The 16,269-nt window shown below is 49.9% G+C and overlaps 1 protein-coding gene across 2 annotated transcripts in view; it reads right to left on the bottom strand.

The window, feature by feature from the left end:
* Nucleotides 1-16,269, bottom strand: part of TBC1D14 (TBC1 domain family member 14) — a 102,994-nt gene that overhangs the window by 85,618 nt on the left and 1,107 nt on the right. For both annotated transcript variants that reach the window (XM_046656088.1, XM_046656087.1), the window contains exon 2: nucleotides 6,461-7,199. In XM_046656088.1, the coding sequence (XP_046512044.1) occupies nucleotides 6,461-7,182 (722 nt within the window). In that variant the 5' untranslated portion in view covers nucleotides 7,183-7,199. The remainder of the gene's footprint in view (nucleotides 1-6,460; nucleotides 7,200-16,269) is intronic.

The following is a 16,269-nucleotide window of genomic DNA, read 5'->3' as shown; positions in this document are numbered from 1 at the left end:
TTTTGCAACCGAGGACACTAAGCCTCAGGAAGGTTGAGTGCCTGCCTTACCCAAGACCACACGCCAGTAAATAGCTAGTTTAAGAAAACACCAGGGGCCGGCCTAGTGGCGTAGTGGTTCAGTTTGTGCGTTCTGCTTCAGCGGCCCAGGGTTTGCAGGTTTGGATCCTGGGCATCTACCTACACACCACTCATCATGCCATGCTGTGTCAGCATCCCACATACAAAACAGAGGAGGACTGGCACAGATGTTAGCCGAGGGCCAATCATCCTCACCAAAAAAAAAAAGAAAAAAAGAAAACACCAACCAGTGCTCCTTCCCAGGTATCACAGTGGTATGTACACACACACACACCCACACACACACCAGCAGCTCTTTTATAGCAGGTGTTTTCTGTATATCCCTAAAGCCAGGTCAAAGTCACCAGGAACACTGGTGAGCAGATTTTGTAGAAAAGTCATAGTTACAATGTTATACCTCAATTCACTGATGCTAATTCTAAAACAGTCAAAGCAGTAGAAAACTACAATCAGGCATAAAAAGAAAACTGAGCGGACATTAACACGCCTGCCAGGTGCTTGGTGCCTCACATCCACGTACATTCCTTCCCCATTTAATCCCAACAATACTTTGAAGCATGAGCTTATTTCTATTTTCCACATAAGAAACCTAAGTTCAGAGACCTAAATCCTGCATTGTCTTTGGATCCCTTGCAAGCTACTGAACTAGCTCTTGCCTCAGTTTCCTCACCTATAAATGAGAATTATTTACAGTACTTACCTGAACTCATCAGCTTTCAGTATAGGATATAGAAGACACTCTAGGAATTTTAAGCAGAAAGACAACTCAAGAACGAGATGGGGGGCTGGCCCCGTGGCCGAGTGGTTAAGTTCGCGCGCTCCGCTGTAGGCGGCCCAGTGTTTCGCTGGTTCGAATCCTGGGCGCGGACATGGCACTGCTCATCAAACCACGCTGAGGCAGCATCCCACATGCCACAACTAGAAGGACCCACAACGAAGAATATACAACTATGTACCAGGGGGCTTTGGGGAGAAAAAAAGACAAAATAAAATCTTTAAAAAAAAAAAAAGAACGAGATGATTTCAAAACCGCTGTAAGGGCTAAAGTAGTGGGCTCTAAACTGGGCCCCTAGGAACAGCTCCCCGAATAATACAGAACTGACACCCCAGGGGAGCTGCCACATCTGAGCTGCCACTGGAATTATGAATTCGAGAATGCAACAGGATCAGGAAGCCACCACGACTGCCTCGACACTGCAACGCAGGATGCAGACACCTCCTCCACTGCAACTGCCTCTAAGCATGCAGGAAACAGACACAGGGACGATGCCGCAGGAGAGCCGCACGTGTCTATGACATCACTCACAGCAGAAAATGGCCAAAAGGGGAAGGAAAAATGATCTCTGCCTAACTTCTGCCTCAAATCTCTCCTAAGTGGGAGAATTTGATGGTACTCGACTCCTATCTAGACCCCTGGCTGCAAGAGACTCTGGAAACACATTTTTAACTCTCCAGCTTCCACAGCACAGGAAGGCACCCCAGAAGAAAGGTGGCCTAGAGGATGAACAAGTCAGCCGACAGAATCTACCCCAGCACACTCTCCCATGTGGTTACTGAAGATGAAACAAGGCAACCGCCTGAAAGGGCTGAGAGCGGCAGCCCGCAAGCCCTAGACAGCGCCTGGTAGTCCCCGTGTCGGGCGCGCTGGCTGTCACGTGTCTCCGAAGCACATTCTCGATAGGTCAACTAACTCACCTGCCCAAAAGGAAACATCCAGCACATTTCTTCCTTAGCCTGCCCATGCCACCTTCTAAATAATCAAGTCCCAAAAGCCCAGATCAGTACAGGCACTAAAATTTTGTTTGAGCACTTTCACACCAAGTCAAAGTGCCCATTTAAAGACTTATTTTTCTTAGGCCAGTGGTTTCAAACTTTTTCACTTTTTTTTAAAAAAGTGAAATCTTCTGTGAAACCCCAACAAAAGTAGAGAGCAGGGTCAGAAATCCAACATGCACACTGCGTATGTGCTCTGCCCAGAGCTCTGCTGTGTTAGCTCGTTTAACCCTCACATGGACTCTTCACAAGAAGCAGAATTAACCCCGTCACCCAGTATACACTGGAATCACGGAGACGAAGTGAGTTTCCTGAGGTCATACAAGGTCAAAAATGGCAGAGCTGAGGTTCGAACCCGGGCCTGAGCAGCCCCAGCTCTCAACCACCACACTCCTTGGCTCTGTCTTTGAATTACAAGTCGGTGCCAGGGTGAACCAAACGCAGACTGTGCCCCCAAAGGGCTCTCAGCCAGGTTAGGAAGCAGAGCGGAAAAATGCATCATTACAGTTCTTGAAACACAGCCAGGTGCACCACACCTCCCAGCCTTCCACAAGCTGCTCCCTCTGCTCCCACAGCTTCATTTGGCAAGCTCCTTCTCACCCTTCAAATGCAGTTCAAGCATCTCTCTTCAGCAAAGGACACTCAGATCACCTCTTCTGAGAGCTTAGTAAAGGGCTGCACAAAAGCAGTAACTGGTCAAAGCTAATTATTCCCTTCCAGACCAATCCAGATTAGCTCCCTTAAGCCTCAGAAACCAATCCTATCCTGTGGAAAACAAGCATGTTACTGAATTCCTCTCATATTTACTGTCGGTGTTTCTACATAAATACTGTTAAACTACTGGGCTCACAGGATCCCTTCCTTAACACAGCCCCTGTCTCTTCTACACAAGATGAGGATTCTGCTCAAATTACATTTACATTACATTAGCAAATTTCCTTCAAGGAAGCAATTAAATACCAACATTTACAACCTATTAGCTCAGTGGTTCTCAAAGACTGGATTTTGCCCACCCCTTCCATCCCACCACACACACACCCCACGCCATCACACACCCTGGGACATTTGGCAATGTCTCAGGACATTTTTGGTTGTCATAACTGAGCAGTGCTATTGGCATCTAGTGGGTAGAGGCCAGGGACACTGTAAACAGCCTCCAATGTAGAGGATACCCCCCACCACAAAGATTCATCCATCTCAAAATGTCGACAGTGCCAAATGGAGAAATCCTGATCTAACTTTTTCAGTAACGGGTTGATTGAAGTAGTAAGCACAATACAGAGATAAGAACTAGGGAAAGCTTTAGAAACGATAATATTATGTTAGAATCATAGACAGCTACTACTTACGGAGTACCACGAAGCATTCTAGATGCTTTATCTCTTTGATTGCTAGGCTTGCACAATATTTTTCTGCCCATTTAAGGCTCAGCGAGGTGAAGTAACTTGCCGAAGTTCCCAAAGCTATGAAGTAGGAGAGCTCACACTGAACCTAGCCAGCCTGACTCCCGACCCGGCACTCCTGACTTTGGTGCCACACACACTCACACTCCCATGACAGCACTTGTGCCCCCACGCCCCCAGTGTCTGGTCCATCTCCCCCACCAGCTGTGAGCAGCTTAAGGGCAGAGACTATCTCTAAGCTCAGGGTGGAGTCTGCAACAGAAGTGCTTATTACAGTCTGGACGAAGAAAGGAACGAAGAACAAATGGGAGCGGAGCCTGCAGCTTCCGTGGGGCAGTGGTCAGGCCAGCCAGCCCTCCTGTCACTCTTCAGCTCCTGTCTCACCCAGGCCACCTTCATCAAGCAGTGAGGGTCACCAACAGATCTACTCCTCAGACCACAAGTTCCCTGACCATCTCCACTCCTTCTGAGCCCCATTCTTCAAGCCTAGCCTTCCACTATACTGCCCATGCTTCTTTCTACAACCCAGAAATCGACTCAGTGAGGACAAGGAAAACAGAAGGGCACCCAGGGTGAGGGGAGTCAGCCCCTGGACTCAGGGGGTAAAGTGGAGAAAGAGTGACTCAGAAGCCTGGTCTGGGAACCCCAAAGGACCAGCTCTAGCCCCAGCCCTGCCCTCAAAACCTCACAGTCCACAGTCCTCTGAGTATCTGCTGTGTGCCAGGCCCTCTCCGTAACTCATCAAGAAATTTACCCACCTGTAAAATGTTCAGCGGCTTCCAAACATTTTTTGGCACAGAACCCTTTTCTCCTCAAAGGAATTCTAAACTGAAACTTTTCTCTAACACTTTACGACTCAAGGACAAAAACTCACTAGACTTGGCCCAGGATATCACATATTTTGACTCATTTATCATTAATATTCCACCTGCTTCCCAAAAGTACTGAATTATGGTTCACAATAATAATGTCACAGCCATCAAAACAAGAGAAACCAGACAAGAACCAAGGAATAAAACAAAGAGGAGACATCTGTTTTCTGTGGCACAAGCTGAGAAAGATTTTCAAGAAACAGTAGCTTTAGAAATGATGCGCAGTAATTGATGGTGTTTCATTTCAAAGGGGAAGAGGCGCCAACACAGACAGACAAAGGCGGCAGAGGAAGCGAGACGGAGTCCTGATCACCATGAGTAACTGATACTTGCAAGCTTACTCGGCCTGGGTCTGCACTAAGTTTCACAGACGTGAGCCCACTTCATCCCCAGGAGCACCATATGAATAGGTCGCATTATCCCCATTTTGCAGATGAGGAAGCTGAGACAGAGAGTACAGTGATGATGAGGATGACAAAGGTGAGGGGACATTGTACATTACCAACATAATAGGCATCACGTGCTAGGCACTTACTAATGCTATTTTAGAGAGGAGAAAACTGACTCAGAGAGGTGAAGTAACTTGTTCAAGGTCACACAGCTAGGATGGGGGTGCAGTTCTGTTGAATTCCACAGCTAAGTTCTTCCCTCTATGCTGCTTCCCAGCCACCCGCAAGGTCTCTCAAATGTGCCAAGAACCCCAGGTGATTCTGAAAACCTGTCTCCCAGGCCCTTCCCGGAGACTCCGATCCCAGAGTTCTGGGGGGGATCTTGAGGAGCCGTATTTAACAGGCACCCAGGTAGTACACATCAACAGGAACAGCTGAGAACCCCGATCTGAGTGACGACAATGGTTCAGCTACACAAATCTGAACCACAACCACAACAGTTTAGGGCTACAGTCTCAGAAGGGATATGACAAAGTCCCCCACAAAGATCCTGGGTTCCTCCCACTGAAGGCAAACGCTGAGTTACCGAGTTCTGGGCCCAGGAACTCTCCTCATGCCAGCATGATACCTGTCTGTCAGCACCAAAGAGAAAAGGTGTCCCAGCAAACCACAGCCCTCGTCAGAGATCTTCTCACTCAGGACTGCTCTTAGGTTCATCTGAAATGATGCCCACATTCAGCTGATGAAGCAACGGTAAGTTAATGGGCATGCCCACAGTCACAGAAGTCTCCGGCTGACTCCAGCCAGCGCATCGCACCATCTCAAAGGGACACCCAGAACTGCAGAGTGTGCAAGGTGGCCTTAGCTGGGGGCACACACACATGGGGCAGCCAGGGTCAAGCACAGAAATGCTGCCGCCTGCCAAGCGTTTGGCCCAGAGCCCTCCAAAGAGCAGCTGGGGAGCAGACGGCCAACCTCCTGCACATCCTCTCCACCGCCCCTGTGCCCTTCCCACTGCACTCCACAGCGTGGGAGCTCACGTTTGCCTGTGTGACTGACTGATGTGTCTACTCCCACCGCCCCTGGCCTGTAAGCCCACCCAAAGTCATTCCCTAGGACCATTTCTATCACCGCATCACTCCCAAATTACCTGCAAAGAGCACAGCCTAGGACACAAACACTTGTCGGAGGAAAACATGAGAGCACAAATGAGAGGGGGGACACAGCAGGAGCTGTCCCCACAGGGCTTGAGGTGAGACACAGGGACCCCAGCAGGCAAGGTATGGCACCTGGGTAACAGGGCACCATGGGGAGTGGGGTGCATGGCCTCGGCCCAACACAGGTAGGAATGTGTGCGGCTGCAGAGCGGTGGTAACACACACCGCAGCAGCAGGGCGAGGCCTGGAACATGAACACAAGAGCACAGCCACGCAGGAGCACCAGGACCACAACTGGGGCGCCCAGAACTGCCAGCCCTAGGTAACGCCAGTCGGGGTGGGAGTTAGAAATGTGGGTTACTAACTCTGAGATCACCCTCATCAGCATCCTCTGCTTGGCCCAAGAAACTCAAGACATGAGCGTAAGGGGCCCTTCAGAGGATAAAGCTGACAAAGTAAAGCTGCCGATTTGGTAACTCTGACCACTTGTGAGTCACTCTCAGCCACACCAGGTCAGAGGCCAAGAAGTGACAACAGACTGTGCAAGTGGGCCAGGGACACAGAAGTGACAGGTAGCAGTGAGGAATCAAACAGCAGAAACAGCACGAGACCAGTCCTACACACAACCCCACAGCAGTCTGTGCTGTTGGGAATAGGTACGGTTATCTCCGTGACATAGTGCCTGCTCAACAAGAGGAAACACACAACACATTTTAGATAAGACAACAATTCAACTGGTCTGAATTCAATAACCTAGCTTTTCTAGAGAGACAAAGATGGCATTACCTTGTAAAGAAGTTACTAAATGGTCCCAATATTTTCAGTTTACTCCCCTCCTCAGTTTCATCAACACAGTCCTGCTGGTGTAGGTCAAGGGTTTCCTTGATGGAACTCAAGGTGACGTCGGTAAACCGTGGGTCATCATCATTCTCTAGGGTCACAATGGCACTGGAGCTGCTTGTGACCATGAGGTCCAAGATGTCCTCATTGCTGACAGACAGCGTGGCTGACAGCTCTGTGCCAAGACTGGACACACTGCAGACAGAGACATCGTCGCTGCGGCTCAGGGCTTTGGAGGTGGGGCTGTAGAGCTTCACTGAGTCATAGCCTGTCCTGGGAAACGTGGAGGACTTCCGCACGCTCTGCTCCCGCTCAGTGCTGGTGGGAGCCGGCAGTGCGTAGGATGGCAGCGGGCACGCGCTCTGGCAGGCCCGCTCAGGGACTATCTCTGACTCAGACTGTTTCCTCTTCACATGGACCACGCTGCAGGGGACAGGTTCCGGGTTGCCAATCTCTAGGGTAGGAATGCCTGAGTCCACCGACTTAAGGCTGTGCTGATCTTCTAGAGCACCAAGCTTCAGCTTGGGCCCATACTCAGGCAACGAGAGGGATCTGGGCGCCTTGAGATTCAAGTGTTGCAGGTTCTGAATGTGGTTTCCTGGTCGACGGTCCAGAATGCCCATCAAGGCTACGCCATTTGTAGAGGTGGAAAGGTTTCCATCAGTCATCTTGGTCCAAGGAGAAACTAGAAAACACACAAAAATGGGAATTAAGGCAGTGAGAAAAAAACCAAAGACGCCACTCCTCTGATGCACAGCTCAAATATTCTGACGCCCCTTTTAAAGGAGGAATCCTTGAAAAAAATCCCACACACCCAAGTTTTAATTCAGGACCAGACGCTGGAGTTTTAACATATTATCATAATATAAAATAACAGGAAGATAACTCAAACAAAGCACACATCTAGGGTAAAAATAGATAAAATCATCATCTTCATCATCATCACCACCCCAGCAGTCACATCTCTGCTCCCCAGGACAGCACTGGGGGCGTGAGGACCGTGCTAGGCAGAAACAGGGACTTTTTTGTTTTTCATGTTTTTTTAAATGATAAACAGGACACCTCTGTTGAAAAGTATGTGAATGCATAACCCCTGCATAAGTCATGGTTCCACTTGTTCTGAGACAGCATAAAAATCCAGATGTCTTCATTGAGAGAGAAAACAAGATAAATTGTGTATGCCATGTGCAGGGAGATTACCCCAACCACATCAAGTGAGCCGTGGCCCTCCACAAACGTTCCAGTCACCTCACTCAGGTCTACAAGGTAGGGCATATTATCCCCTTTACTATGGAAGAAACTGAGGCTCGGAGAGGTTAAGAAACGGGTCCAACATCATACTGTTACTTAGCGGCAGAGCTGGGATCTATGGACTGACCCCAAAGTAGGCCAGACCTGTTGGATGAATGGCTTAGTTTGGGGTTATAAAAACCCAGGTCAGAAGGCTGGCTCAGTGAAGACAGATAATTAATAAAGGAAAAATAAAGACCGTGAACCTATAATGAAGTTTTGAGTGACAGGCGCCAAAGCTGTCAGTGACACACATACATCTAGGGCTCTGCCTACAGTTCTTTGGCCTAAGGTGGGGGTGGAGACAAGGGGCTGAGGTGTACCAGCCAGGACAGCAGAGTCCCCAGCAGACCAAGAACCCTGGCATATGCAACGCTATCTTCTATTGTCCTTTAAAATGTCAAGACTAAAGGAATCTGGTGGTGCATTTAAATCTGATCCATGGAGTAGAACAACATAAAGAAGGGGACTTTGGACTCACACACTCCAGCTTCTAATCCCAGCTCCACCACGGTGCCTTGGAAGAATGAGACAAAGTACCACCAGAAGAGCACCCACTAGGCACCGGCCACCGAGCAGGCACTCTGCTGGTAGCAAACAGCAAGCAGTCGACGGGTGTGAAGCGTGGCAGCGACAATGAGAACCACTCCCATTTGGGTGTTATTTTAGCTTGTGCAAAGAGCCTTCCCACTCCCCTTCAGGAAGCCTGGCCTACCTCTCAATGTCAACACAGCAAAAGCAAATTCATTAAAAGCAGAAAAGGGGGGAGGGAGTAATCTCCCTCCTCCCAGAAATTAAAGGAGCCAGTGAGACAGTGCAGCCCTAGAGCAAAAATAGAAATATGAAGGAAGGACTCGAAATGCAGAATTCAGAAATAGACTGAACTATATATAAAAACTTGAAATATGACCCAATGAGTAAGCAAGGATTATTTAATCATGGTGTCGTACAAATCAGATATCAGTTTTTCTTAGAAGGCAGAACCACATTGTACTATACCAAAACAAAAATACAGGCAAAATCAGAATTTAACACAAAAATGAAGTTATAAAGGTGTTGCATAAAATGAAGTGCTTCCCTAACCTACTGAGCAAAACTGCAGTTCATCCTCCAAAAGGATCTGGACATCGACAGCTCACCACACGTGAACACATTTTAAACGTTTCCCGGTTCACGCTGCCCAGAATTTCCTGGGCTAGAGCCTCCACCCTGAGTCCCCAGCCCAAACTATGTCTGGGACCCTGCTCTGGGAAAATCCCTGAACCGAACCACGCTGTGAAAAGCCAGGATTCACAACAGGAAGACACAGGGAGAGTCAACGGTACACAAATTTGAGAGTTCTACATTTTTCTAATTAAAAGGAAAATACTCTAAGAAACATTTTAGCACATAGTTAAGAGCTCATCTTTGGCAATGTCAAAGGTAATTAGAATTATGAAAACACCATCAACACTCCAACAGGTCAAACTGGCAAAAAGCCATAAACACAAGAGGAACCCTCACAGTAAACAGAGCCCAGAGCCCAACAGGCCTAAGTGAAACTCTGGCTCTGCCACTCACCAGCTGGATCGACCTCAGGGGAGGCCTAACCTTTCTGAGCCTCAACGTCCCTCCCCATAGCAGTAAAATGGGGCAATACCATCTAACTCAGGGGCTGGGAGAATAAAAGAAATGAGAAGGTTTGGTGAAAGCACCAGGACATCCCGCATCTGACACAGTGGTACACAATAAACATGAATTCCCTCTACTTTAGCCACATAAAGACCTGAAGTACCTGCAAAAAGTGAATTTTTAAACTGAAATTTTGACACTAGAATAGACACATAATAAGTGTGTCAAGTGAAACAACACTATTTCACTCATGGCAACCCAAGGACCCCTTCTCTGGATCGCCCAGACGAGAGCAGAGGAAGAACGATGCAAGGTCTGACAGAGCCCAAAGCCAGTGCGCAGTGGCCTCGTTCTCTGTTCTCTCCTCTGCCTTGGGAGCCATGGAGAGGAGGCTGAGGGCCTCTTCAAAGGAGAAGCTGAACAACCTTTGAGGCCCCACTGGTTCCAAGCCCAGTCTAAGTTCCTTAAACCTCAGGGACAGCGTGTCAGCCTTTAGGGAAATAAACCTAAAAGAGAAAAAGTACTTCTGCTTACAATACACTCTAAAACCAAACTCTGCAAGCGCCAAGGCAACCTGCTCTCAAACCCTTTCACCTGGTGCCACCAGTGCCATAAAACCAGAAGCCGCACTCTAGAGCACCTGCCTCCCGACGGTGCCCTGAAGGGGAGACTGCACAAAGTCCATGCTTTGGGGCCAGACTGCAGGGGGGACTTCAGAAGCCCGCCAGGAGGCCAGCTGCCAATGGCCTGCCTCCAAGTCACACGGTTTTTAAAGAGAGATAAGCCTAAATTCCCCGAGCTGGCACAAAGGGTCTTTCCAGTGTGTCCCTGTCACCCTCACCTTTGGCAGCACCCGAGCAGACTGCACCACTGCCTGGGGTGCTCTCCCCAGCCCGGCTACCAGCGTCCCTAGGGAGCCGGCAGCCTGTGCAACAAGGAGACAGCACACTTCCAAGGCCACTTCCTCGGAGAAACCTCCCCCATCTCTCCCAGAAAGCTACTGGTCCTCCTTCCTCCTAGGCTCCTTTTGGCCACACCCCTCCTAAAACAACTCTATTTACAGCTGTCCCCATGTCTCTGTGCCCAGGCTTCTAAGCTTTAGGCAGACATAGTGCTAATAATGTCAGGATCTACTGCCTGGCCAAATGCCTGGCATGGATTAAGGATTTAAAAGTCTATTTGCTGAATTAATCATTACTAACAACAAAGTTCTAAATAGGCACGTTTCAGGGACAGCCCATCCAAGAAACATCTGCCGAGAGCTGAGTTCTGTTCCAAGAACAAGGTGAGCAGTGGAGGTAACAAGAGGAGGGAGAATCCCCCCCATTGAGTTCCCGCAGCATGTGCAGACAACAGACACAGCAGGTAAGCCATGACCACCCTGTGCATCGTATCAGCTACTAGACTAGACAGCAAGGTACGCTGTCAACAATCGATGGTTCAGGAAAGTAAAACAAAATCCTGCCCTCTACAGTTGTTTCCCAAAGTCCACCACAACCCCTGCAGCAGCGGCCACGGCTGTGTGCATCCTCAGGCTGTGGGCGTCCTGCAGCCACAGCCCGGCAGCAGACATGGGAGGCGCTCAATGCAAGTTTAGTTACTAGCCATCGCCTCCCAGACGAGTGAAAGACATACGGACAAGACATCAGGTACGGATAAGAGGAAGACTGTTTTTATCCCAGGCAGCAAGACCATCTGACTTTTATTTACCTGTCACAAAACTGAGTTCTACAGGAAGAAAGAGGACAAATGCCCTGAGAGATTCGAAAACCTTCCCTCCACAGGAGCCACATCGTTAGTTTAATACAAGTCAGGAAGCAGACAGCAGCTCTGCCAGTGACTCCAAACAAGGCTTTGGAAAACAATTCCATCTTGAAGCAACAGTTTAGTTCTCTCCTCCCTAAAAAGTAATGGGACTAGGGGCTTGACTAAGTCTTCATAAATAAATGAAACAGTTTATGAAACCAAAACCAAATGACTTAGTTATGTCCCCAGGGAAGAAAATTCACTCTCTGGTGGCTTCAGGGAGAAACAATGCTGCCCACCCACGCGGACATCCTCCAGCACCCCTCTTCCTGTGGCTCCTTCCCCATCCATGGGGCATGTGCCACACGCAGCCCTCCTTGTCCCAGCTCCTCTCTGGACACTGCAGAGGAGAGCTGCCTCCTCACACTCTCGATAGCACAGGGGACATCCCTGCTGTCCCTGATCCTCCAAGGAGGGTGCCCTCACCTTCAACGTCCAGCATCCATCAACCCAACTCTCCATGATTTCTGTATCCTTACTCTGACGAGTCAAGTGTTCACAGCTCATTTCTATCAGCCATGGCACATCTGTCACAGAGCCAAGTTTCAAGAGGGCAGAAGCAGGTCTGCAACACCTGACACCAGACCATCCCCAGGGAACTACAATTTAATGAGTACCAGGCAACTATTCTAAGCACTTCATACGCCACTCTGTTTTACAGCCCTCAACAGCCCTGTATGCTAGGAATTAACCCCAGTGCAAAGAGGAGGAAACTGAGGCACGTGGCTCACCAAAGGGCTCCACTTTTATGTGGCAGCAGCTGGAGCTCGACCCCAAGTCTGTGACTCCACGGCGTCTTGGTAAGCTTTGCTGCTTACACAGCCCGAATGCAGACACCCAGCACCCCTCTAACCCTCAGCCCCCCTGTGAAGGAGCAGACTGCATCCTACCACGTCACAGACGGGAACAATTCTGGGCTGAGCCGGATGCAGGGACCTGCCCAAGATTTGCAGACAGGGCCCCACCTGAGTCTTCTCTCTCCAACACCCACTCATTCTCCACAAGGCCTCCGAGGGTCCTTCAGGTTTCCTGGTGAGGATTCTGGTGGGACTACCAGCCTCCCCACAGGAGCGGCGGCTCCACCAGGCCTTTACCTCAACCCTAGAGAACAAAACTGCTCAGGAGAAACAGGCCAGTCGAGTCTCTGAAATGAGGTTCTCACACCAAGGAGAACCCACTGTGTATGTAACACCTCTCATGTGAATTCGCCTGCTCGGCAGAAGGCTCCACAAGCACCAACCACTGTGAGTTTCTTTCTCTTTTTAACTCAAGTCCTGGCTTAGGCGGAAAAGACCTTGGAAAGAAAGGCACAGGACATTCTGGATCTCAAGTGCCTCAGCATTAACAATTAACGTGAGCAGCCACCCCTGCTCACCAAGTGTGCATTACATGTTGGGCACTGTGTTCCATGTTCACACCCCACCATCTGCATAACCTCCCCAACGGCCCCAAGAGCTCAGGGTACCATCACTACCATGTCACAGACAAGAAGACTGAGGATGAAAGATGTGTACAAAATAGCAGGGGCCAGCCTGGTGCTGCAGTGGTTAGGTGTGCACATTCCACCTCAGGGGCCCGGGGTTCGCCAGTTCAGATCCCAGGTGCGGACATGGCACTGCTTGGCACGCCATGCTGTGGCAGGCATCCCACATATAAAGTAGAGGAAGATGGGCACGGGTGTTAGCTCAGGGCCAGCCTTCCTCAGCAAAAAGAGGAGGTTTGGCAACAGTTAGCTCAGGGCTAATCTTCCTCAAAAACAAAACAAAAAAAGCAGTTGTGCTAGGGCTGACCCGGATCTGACTCTACAGAGCTTACTCTTTCCACTGCTGCACAAGTGGACTAAAGTAATGGGTTAATTTTTGTTATATAGAATGGAAAATTCAACTATAAAAGTAGTTTGGTTTTAAATGGGTTATTCTTTCGGATAAAAATAATCCAAAAGAAGAATTTCTTAGAAGCTCAATATATTCCTCTGGAGGGTGAATGGGGTTAAACTGTTGAGGGTCCCCAAAGGCTCCTTCACAACCCTAAGGAACAGACATTTAACTTGCACTGCCCAAAGGAGGTTATGTTTAAAAGGCACAGACAGGACACTCTAAATTAAGGACTTCCCATGCAAGGCTGGGTGGTGGGGAGGCACCAGATAGGGCCGGCCAGCTCAGCCAGCGGGGTTCCCCACTACCCCAAAATGTTTCAGCTACATGAAGTGATTTACCAGAAACAATCATTATAAGCACCTGTAAAGTGACTTGAGAGGCAGGCAACAGGTTAGGAAGACATTCCAATCACTTAAGAAAGCCAACACAATTTACAATCTTAATTATTAAGAGAAACCATTTACTGAACATTTACTATGAACCAAAAATGCTGGGTGCTATTACACGCTCTAATCACCACAACCCTCCCAAGTACACTGAAGAAACTGTGAGATTCAGAGAGACTGAGTAACTCACCCAAGGTCACAGAGCAACAGAAACTGGATTCAAACCAGGTCTGAATCGAAGCCCAGACATGGCTTGCTGGAATGCTTAATACAGACCGTAAACTTTGTGATAATCAATAAACTAAACACAACAATTTTTACACTTCTCTGTATGTATGTTATACTTCAAGAGAAAAGTGTTAAAAATAAAATACACAGGGGGAAAAAATAATGAAGGCTCTGGAGGTAACCTGCCTGGTTCAAATCCCAGCTCCTCCGCTTGTGTGACTTCAGAAGAATTTCTTAACCTCCCTCTGCCTCAATTTCCATGTCAAAAATGGGGACGATAATAGACCTTCTGTCACTAGGCAGCTGACGAGATTAGGGGAGGAACCCTCATAAAGCCTTTAGAATGGTGCCTGGCAGGAGTTAAGCCTTAGAAGATGCTGGCTGGTGTTACCCTTTCCTGGGCACCAGCTAGGGCCAGCCAGCTCAGGCCCACTATTTTAGCAACTCATTTGCATAAGCAAGCCCAGACACAGCCAGCCTGTTTCTGCACAGCCTCACCTACACCCTTCTGTCACTAGTATCTCTCCTCACACCTGCTCTGTGGCACTGAGCGCTGGGCCTCAACTTCCCCACCTGTAGAATGAGGTGATTAGCCCAGCTGATCTACCTGAGTTCCTTCCAGCTTGCCAATCTAGAATTCTAACCAACCCAGGACCTAGAAACTTTACATACGCCCTAAAACAAACATTATCAGACAATGCATAGTCATTTTCCTAAAATCCTCTTCTACACACTATGTATAAATGTCTATTTTGACGACAAATCTTCTCCAAGGTCTCAAAGCTCCACAGCACCCACAGCATGCTGGGCAGGCAGCCCCTGTGCTGAGGCTGGGGACAGGATGGTCAGAAGCTCTGATCAATAGGGAGGACAGATTCTAAAACAAGTTGCTCTGATAAGCTGTGTCCTAACTGTTACATAGCCTTCAACAGAGCACAAGCGAGGGGAAGTGGAGGGTGAAGGCTGGGAACTCACCCACTGGACAGAGGGGAGAAGGGCAGTGGGCTGGAAGGATGGAGAGGTGGAGGGGTGGAGGGGAACTGCAGGGGATCAGAAGCCAGGTGAGGCAGCACCGATGCTAACCTGAGAGGGTGGGCTGGGGGCAGACTGTGAAAACAGCTTCCAGCACCAAGCAAGCCCAGCTCAGCACAAAGCAAAGTGCTGAATGGGGACATGCCAGGACTTGCTGGACCGTGGAGGACACTAAGGTGGGCAGAGCCTGGCCCAGTGACCTGCCTCTCTCCAGCTGGGTGACTGTGAGCCAGAGACTTTACCTCCCTTAATGCTTCCCAAAGGATGTATTCACTCAGAAACTCTGAGCCCCAAGTACATGCCAGGTTCTCATTAGGGCTGGGGATTAGATGGAGCCCACAATCTCAAGGGGTTAAACATACACGACAACGAAGACAGCCTTGGAGGTGAGGAGGGAGGAGAGGGAAACAGGTGAGGCAGGGGGTGAGAAGAAGTTGGGAAGAAGTCATACCCAAACTTGAAACACGGCTTGGGAGTGCCCAGATAAACCGGGCAAGAGGAAATGTTCCGGGATTGCTGTAAGGACTAGCCGGGTCCTTGCAAAGCACCTGCCAGTGTGCGGCAGCAACCCATCCTCCATGAAGGCAGCCAGACGACAAGGAGATGCTAACATCCTGCAGACGCCAGCCCCAAGACACCACCCCGTCAGCGAGCCTCAGTAAATAAAACAAGTCCACGCCCAGGAGCCTCTGGCGCAAAGACCCCTCCAAAGCTAGGCTTCCAATTCTACTGGAGAAAAGTGTGCCCTGTGCAACTTGAAGGCAGAAATGGACTCAGTGGTCAGGCAAGGAGCCGGCCATTACAACGCCCTCGGCCGCTCCTCGGTCTGGACTCTGCAGGCCAGCCCTCTGGCTTCCTGATGCGCCTTCCTCATCACGGCCTCACCCCTACAGCTTTGAGCCACCCACCATTCCTTCCTTCTTCCTCGTGGCAGCTCCCTGCCCAGCCAGGGCCACCTGGGAGGGCCCCACCACCACCAAACACAATCACTCTCTCTCTCACACGTGCTCCGGCCTCTCAGCCCCCCAGTGGGAAGGACCCCCAGGCCGGGGTCTCTGAAGCAGAGAGGGTCTGTTGCCCAGGAATGGAGGTCTCTGAGGCAAACGGGAATCCTTGGCCCAGGGGATCGGAGGAGCCAGGTCTGCAACCCAGGGAAACGGATTCTGAGAGGGAAGAGGATTGGGAGCTCCAAAGTGGAGGACCCCCAAGGTAGTGGGGGTCACGGGGGTCAGAGGCTCCAACGTGGGGAAGGCACCAGGGTGGAGCAGTTCCCATCGGTCAGGACTCCGAAATGGAGGGGTCCTGGGGGTTGGGGACCTCGAGCTGGAGGGAGTCCCTGCAGGTCCAGGGCTCCTGGGGGTTAGGAGGCTCCACTGTGGAGGAGGCTCTGAGGTGGAGAGGGTTCCGTGAGTCAAGGACTCTGAGGTGGCCAAGTCCGGGGCCGCTTGGTGGAGAGAACCTCTGGGGTCAGGGCTCGAGGTGGAGGGTGTCCGGGGGTTCGGGGGCTCCGAGGTGGTGGGGGTCC

Source organism: Equus quagga, chromosome 3, assembly GCF_021613505.1.
Source record: "Equus quagga isolate Etosha38 chromosome 3, UCLA_HA_Equagga_1.0, whole genome shotgun sequence".
Classification (NCBI taxonomy): Eukaryota; Metazoa; Chordata; class Mammalia; order Perissodactyla; family Equidae; genus Equus; species Equus quagga.
The sequence above is the reverse complement of the archived record's forward strand: the minus strand, read 5'-3'. Positions and strand labels throughout refer to the sequence as shown.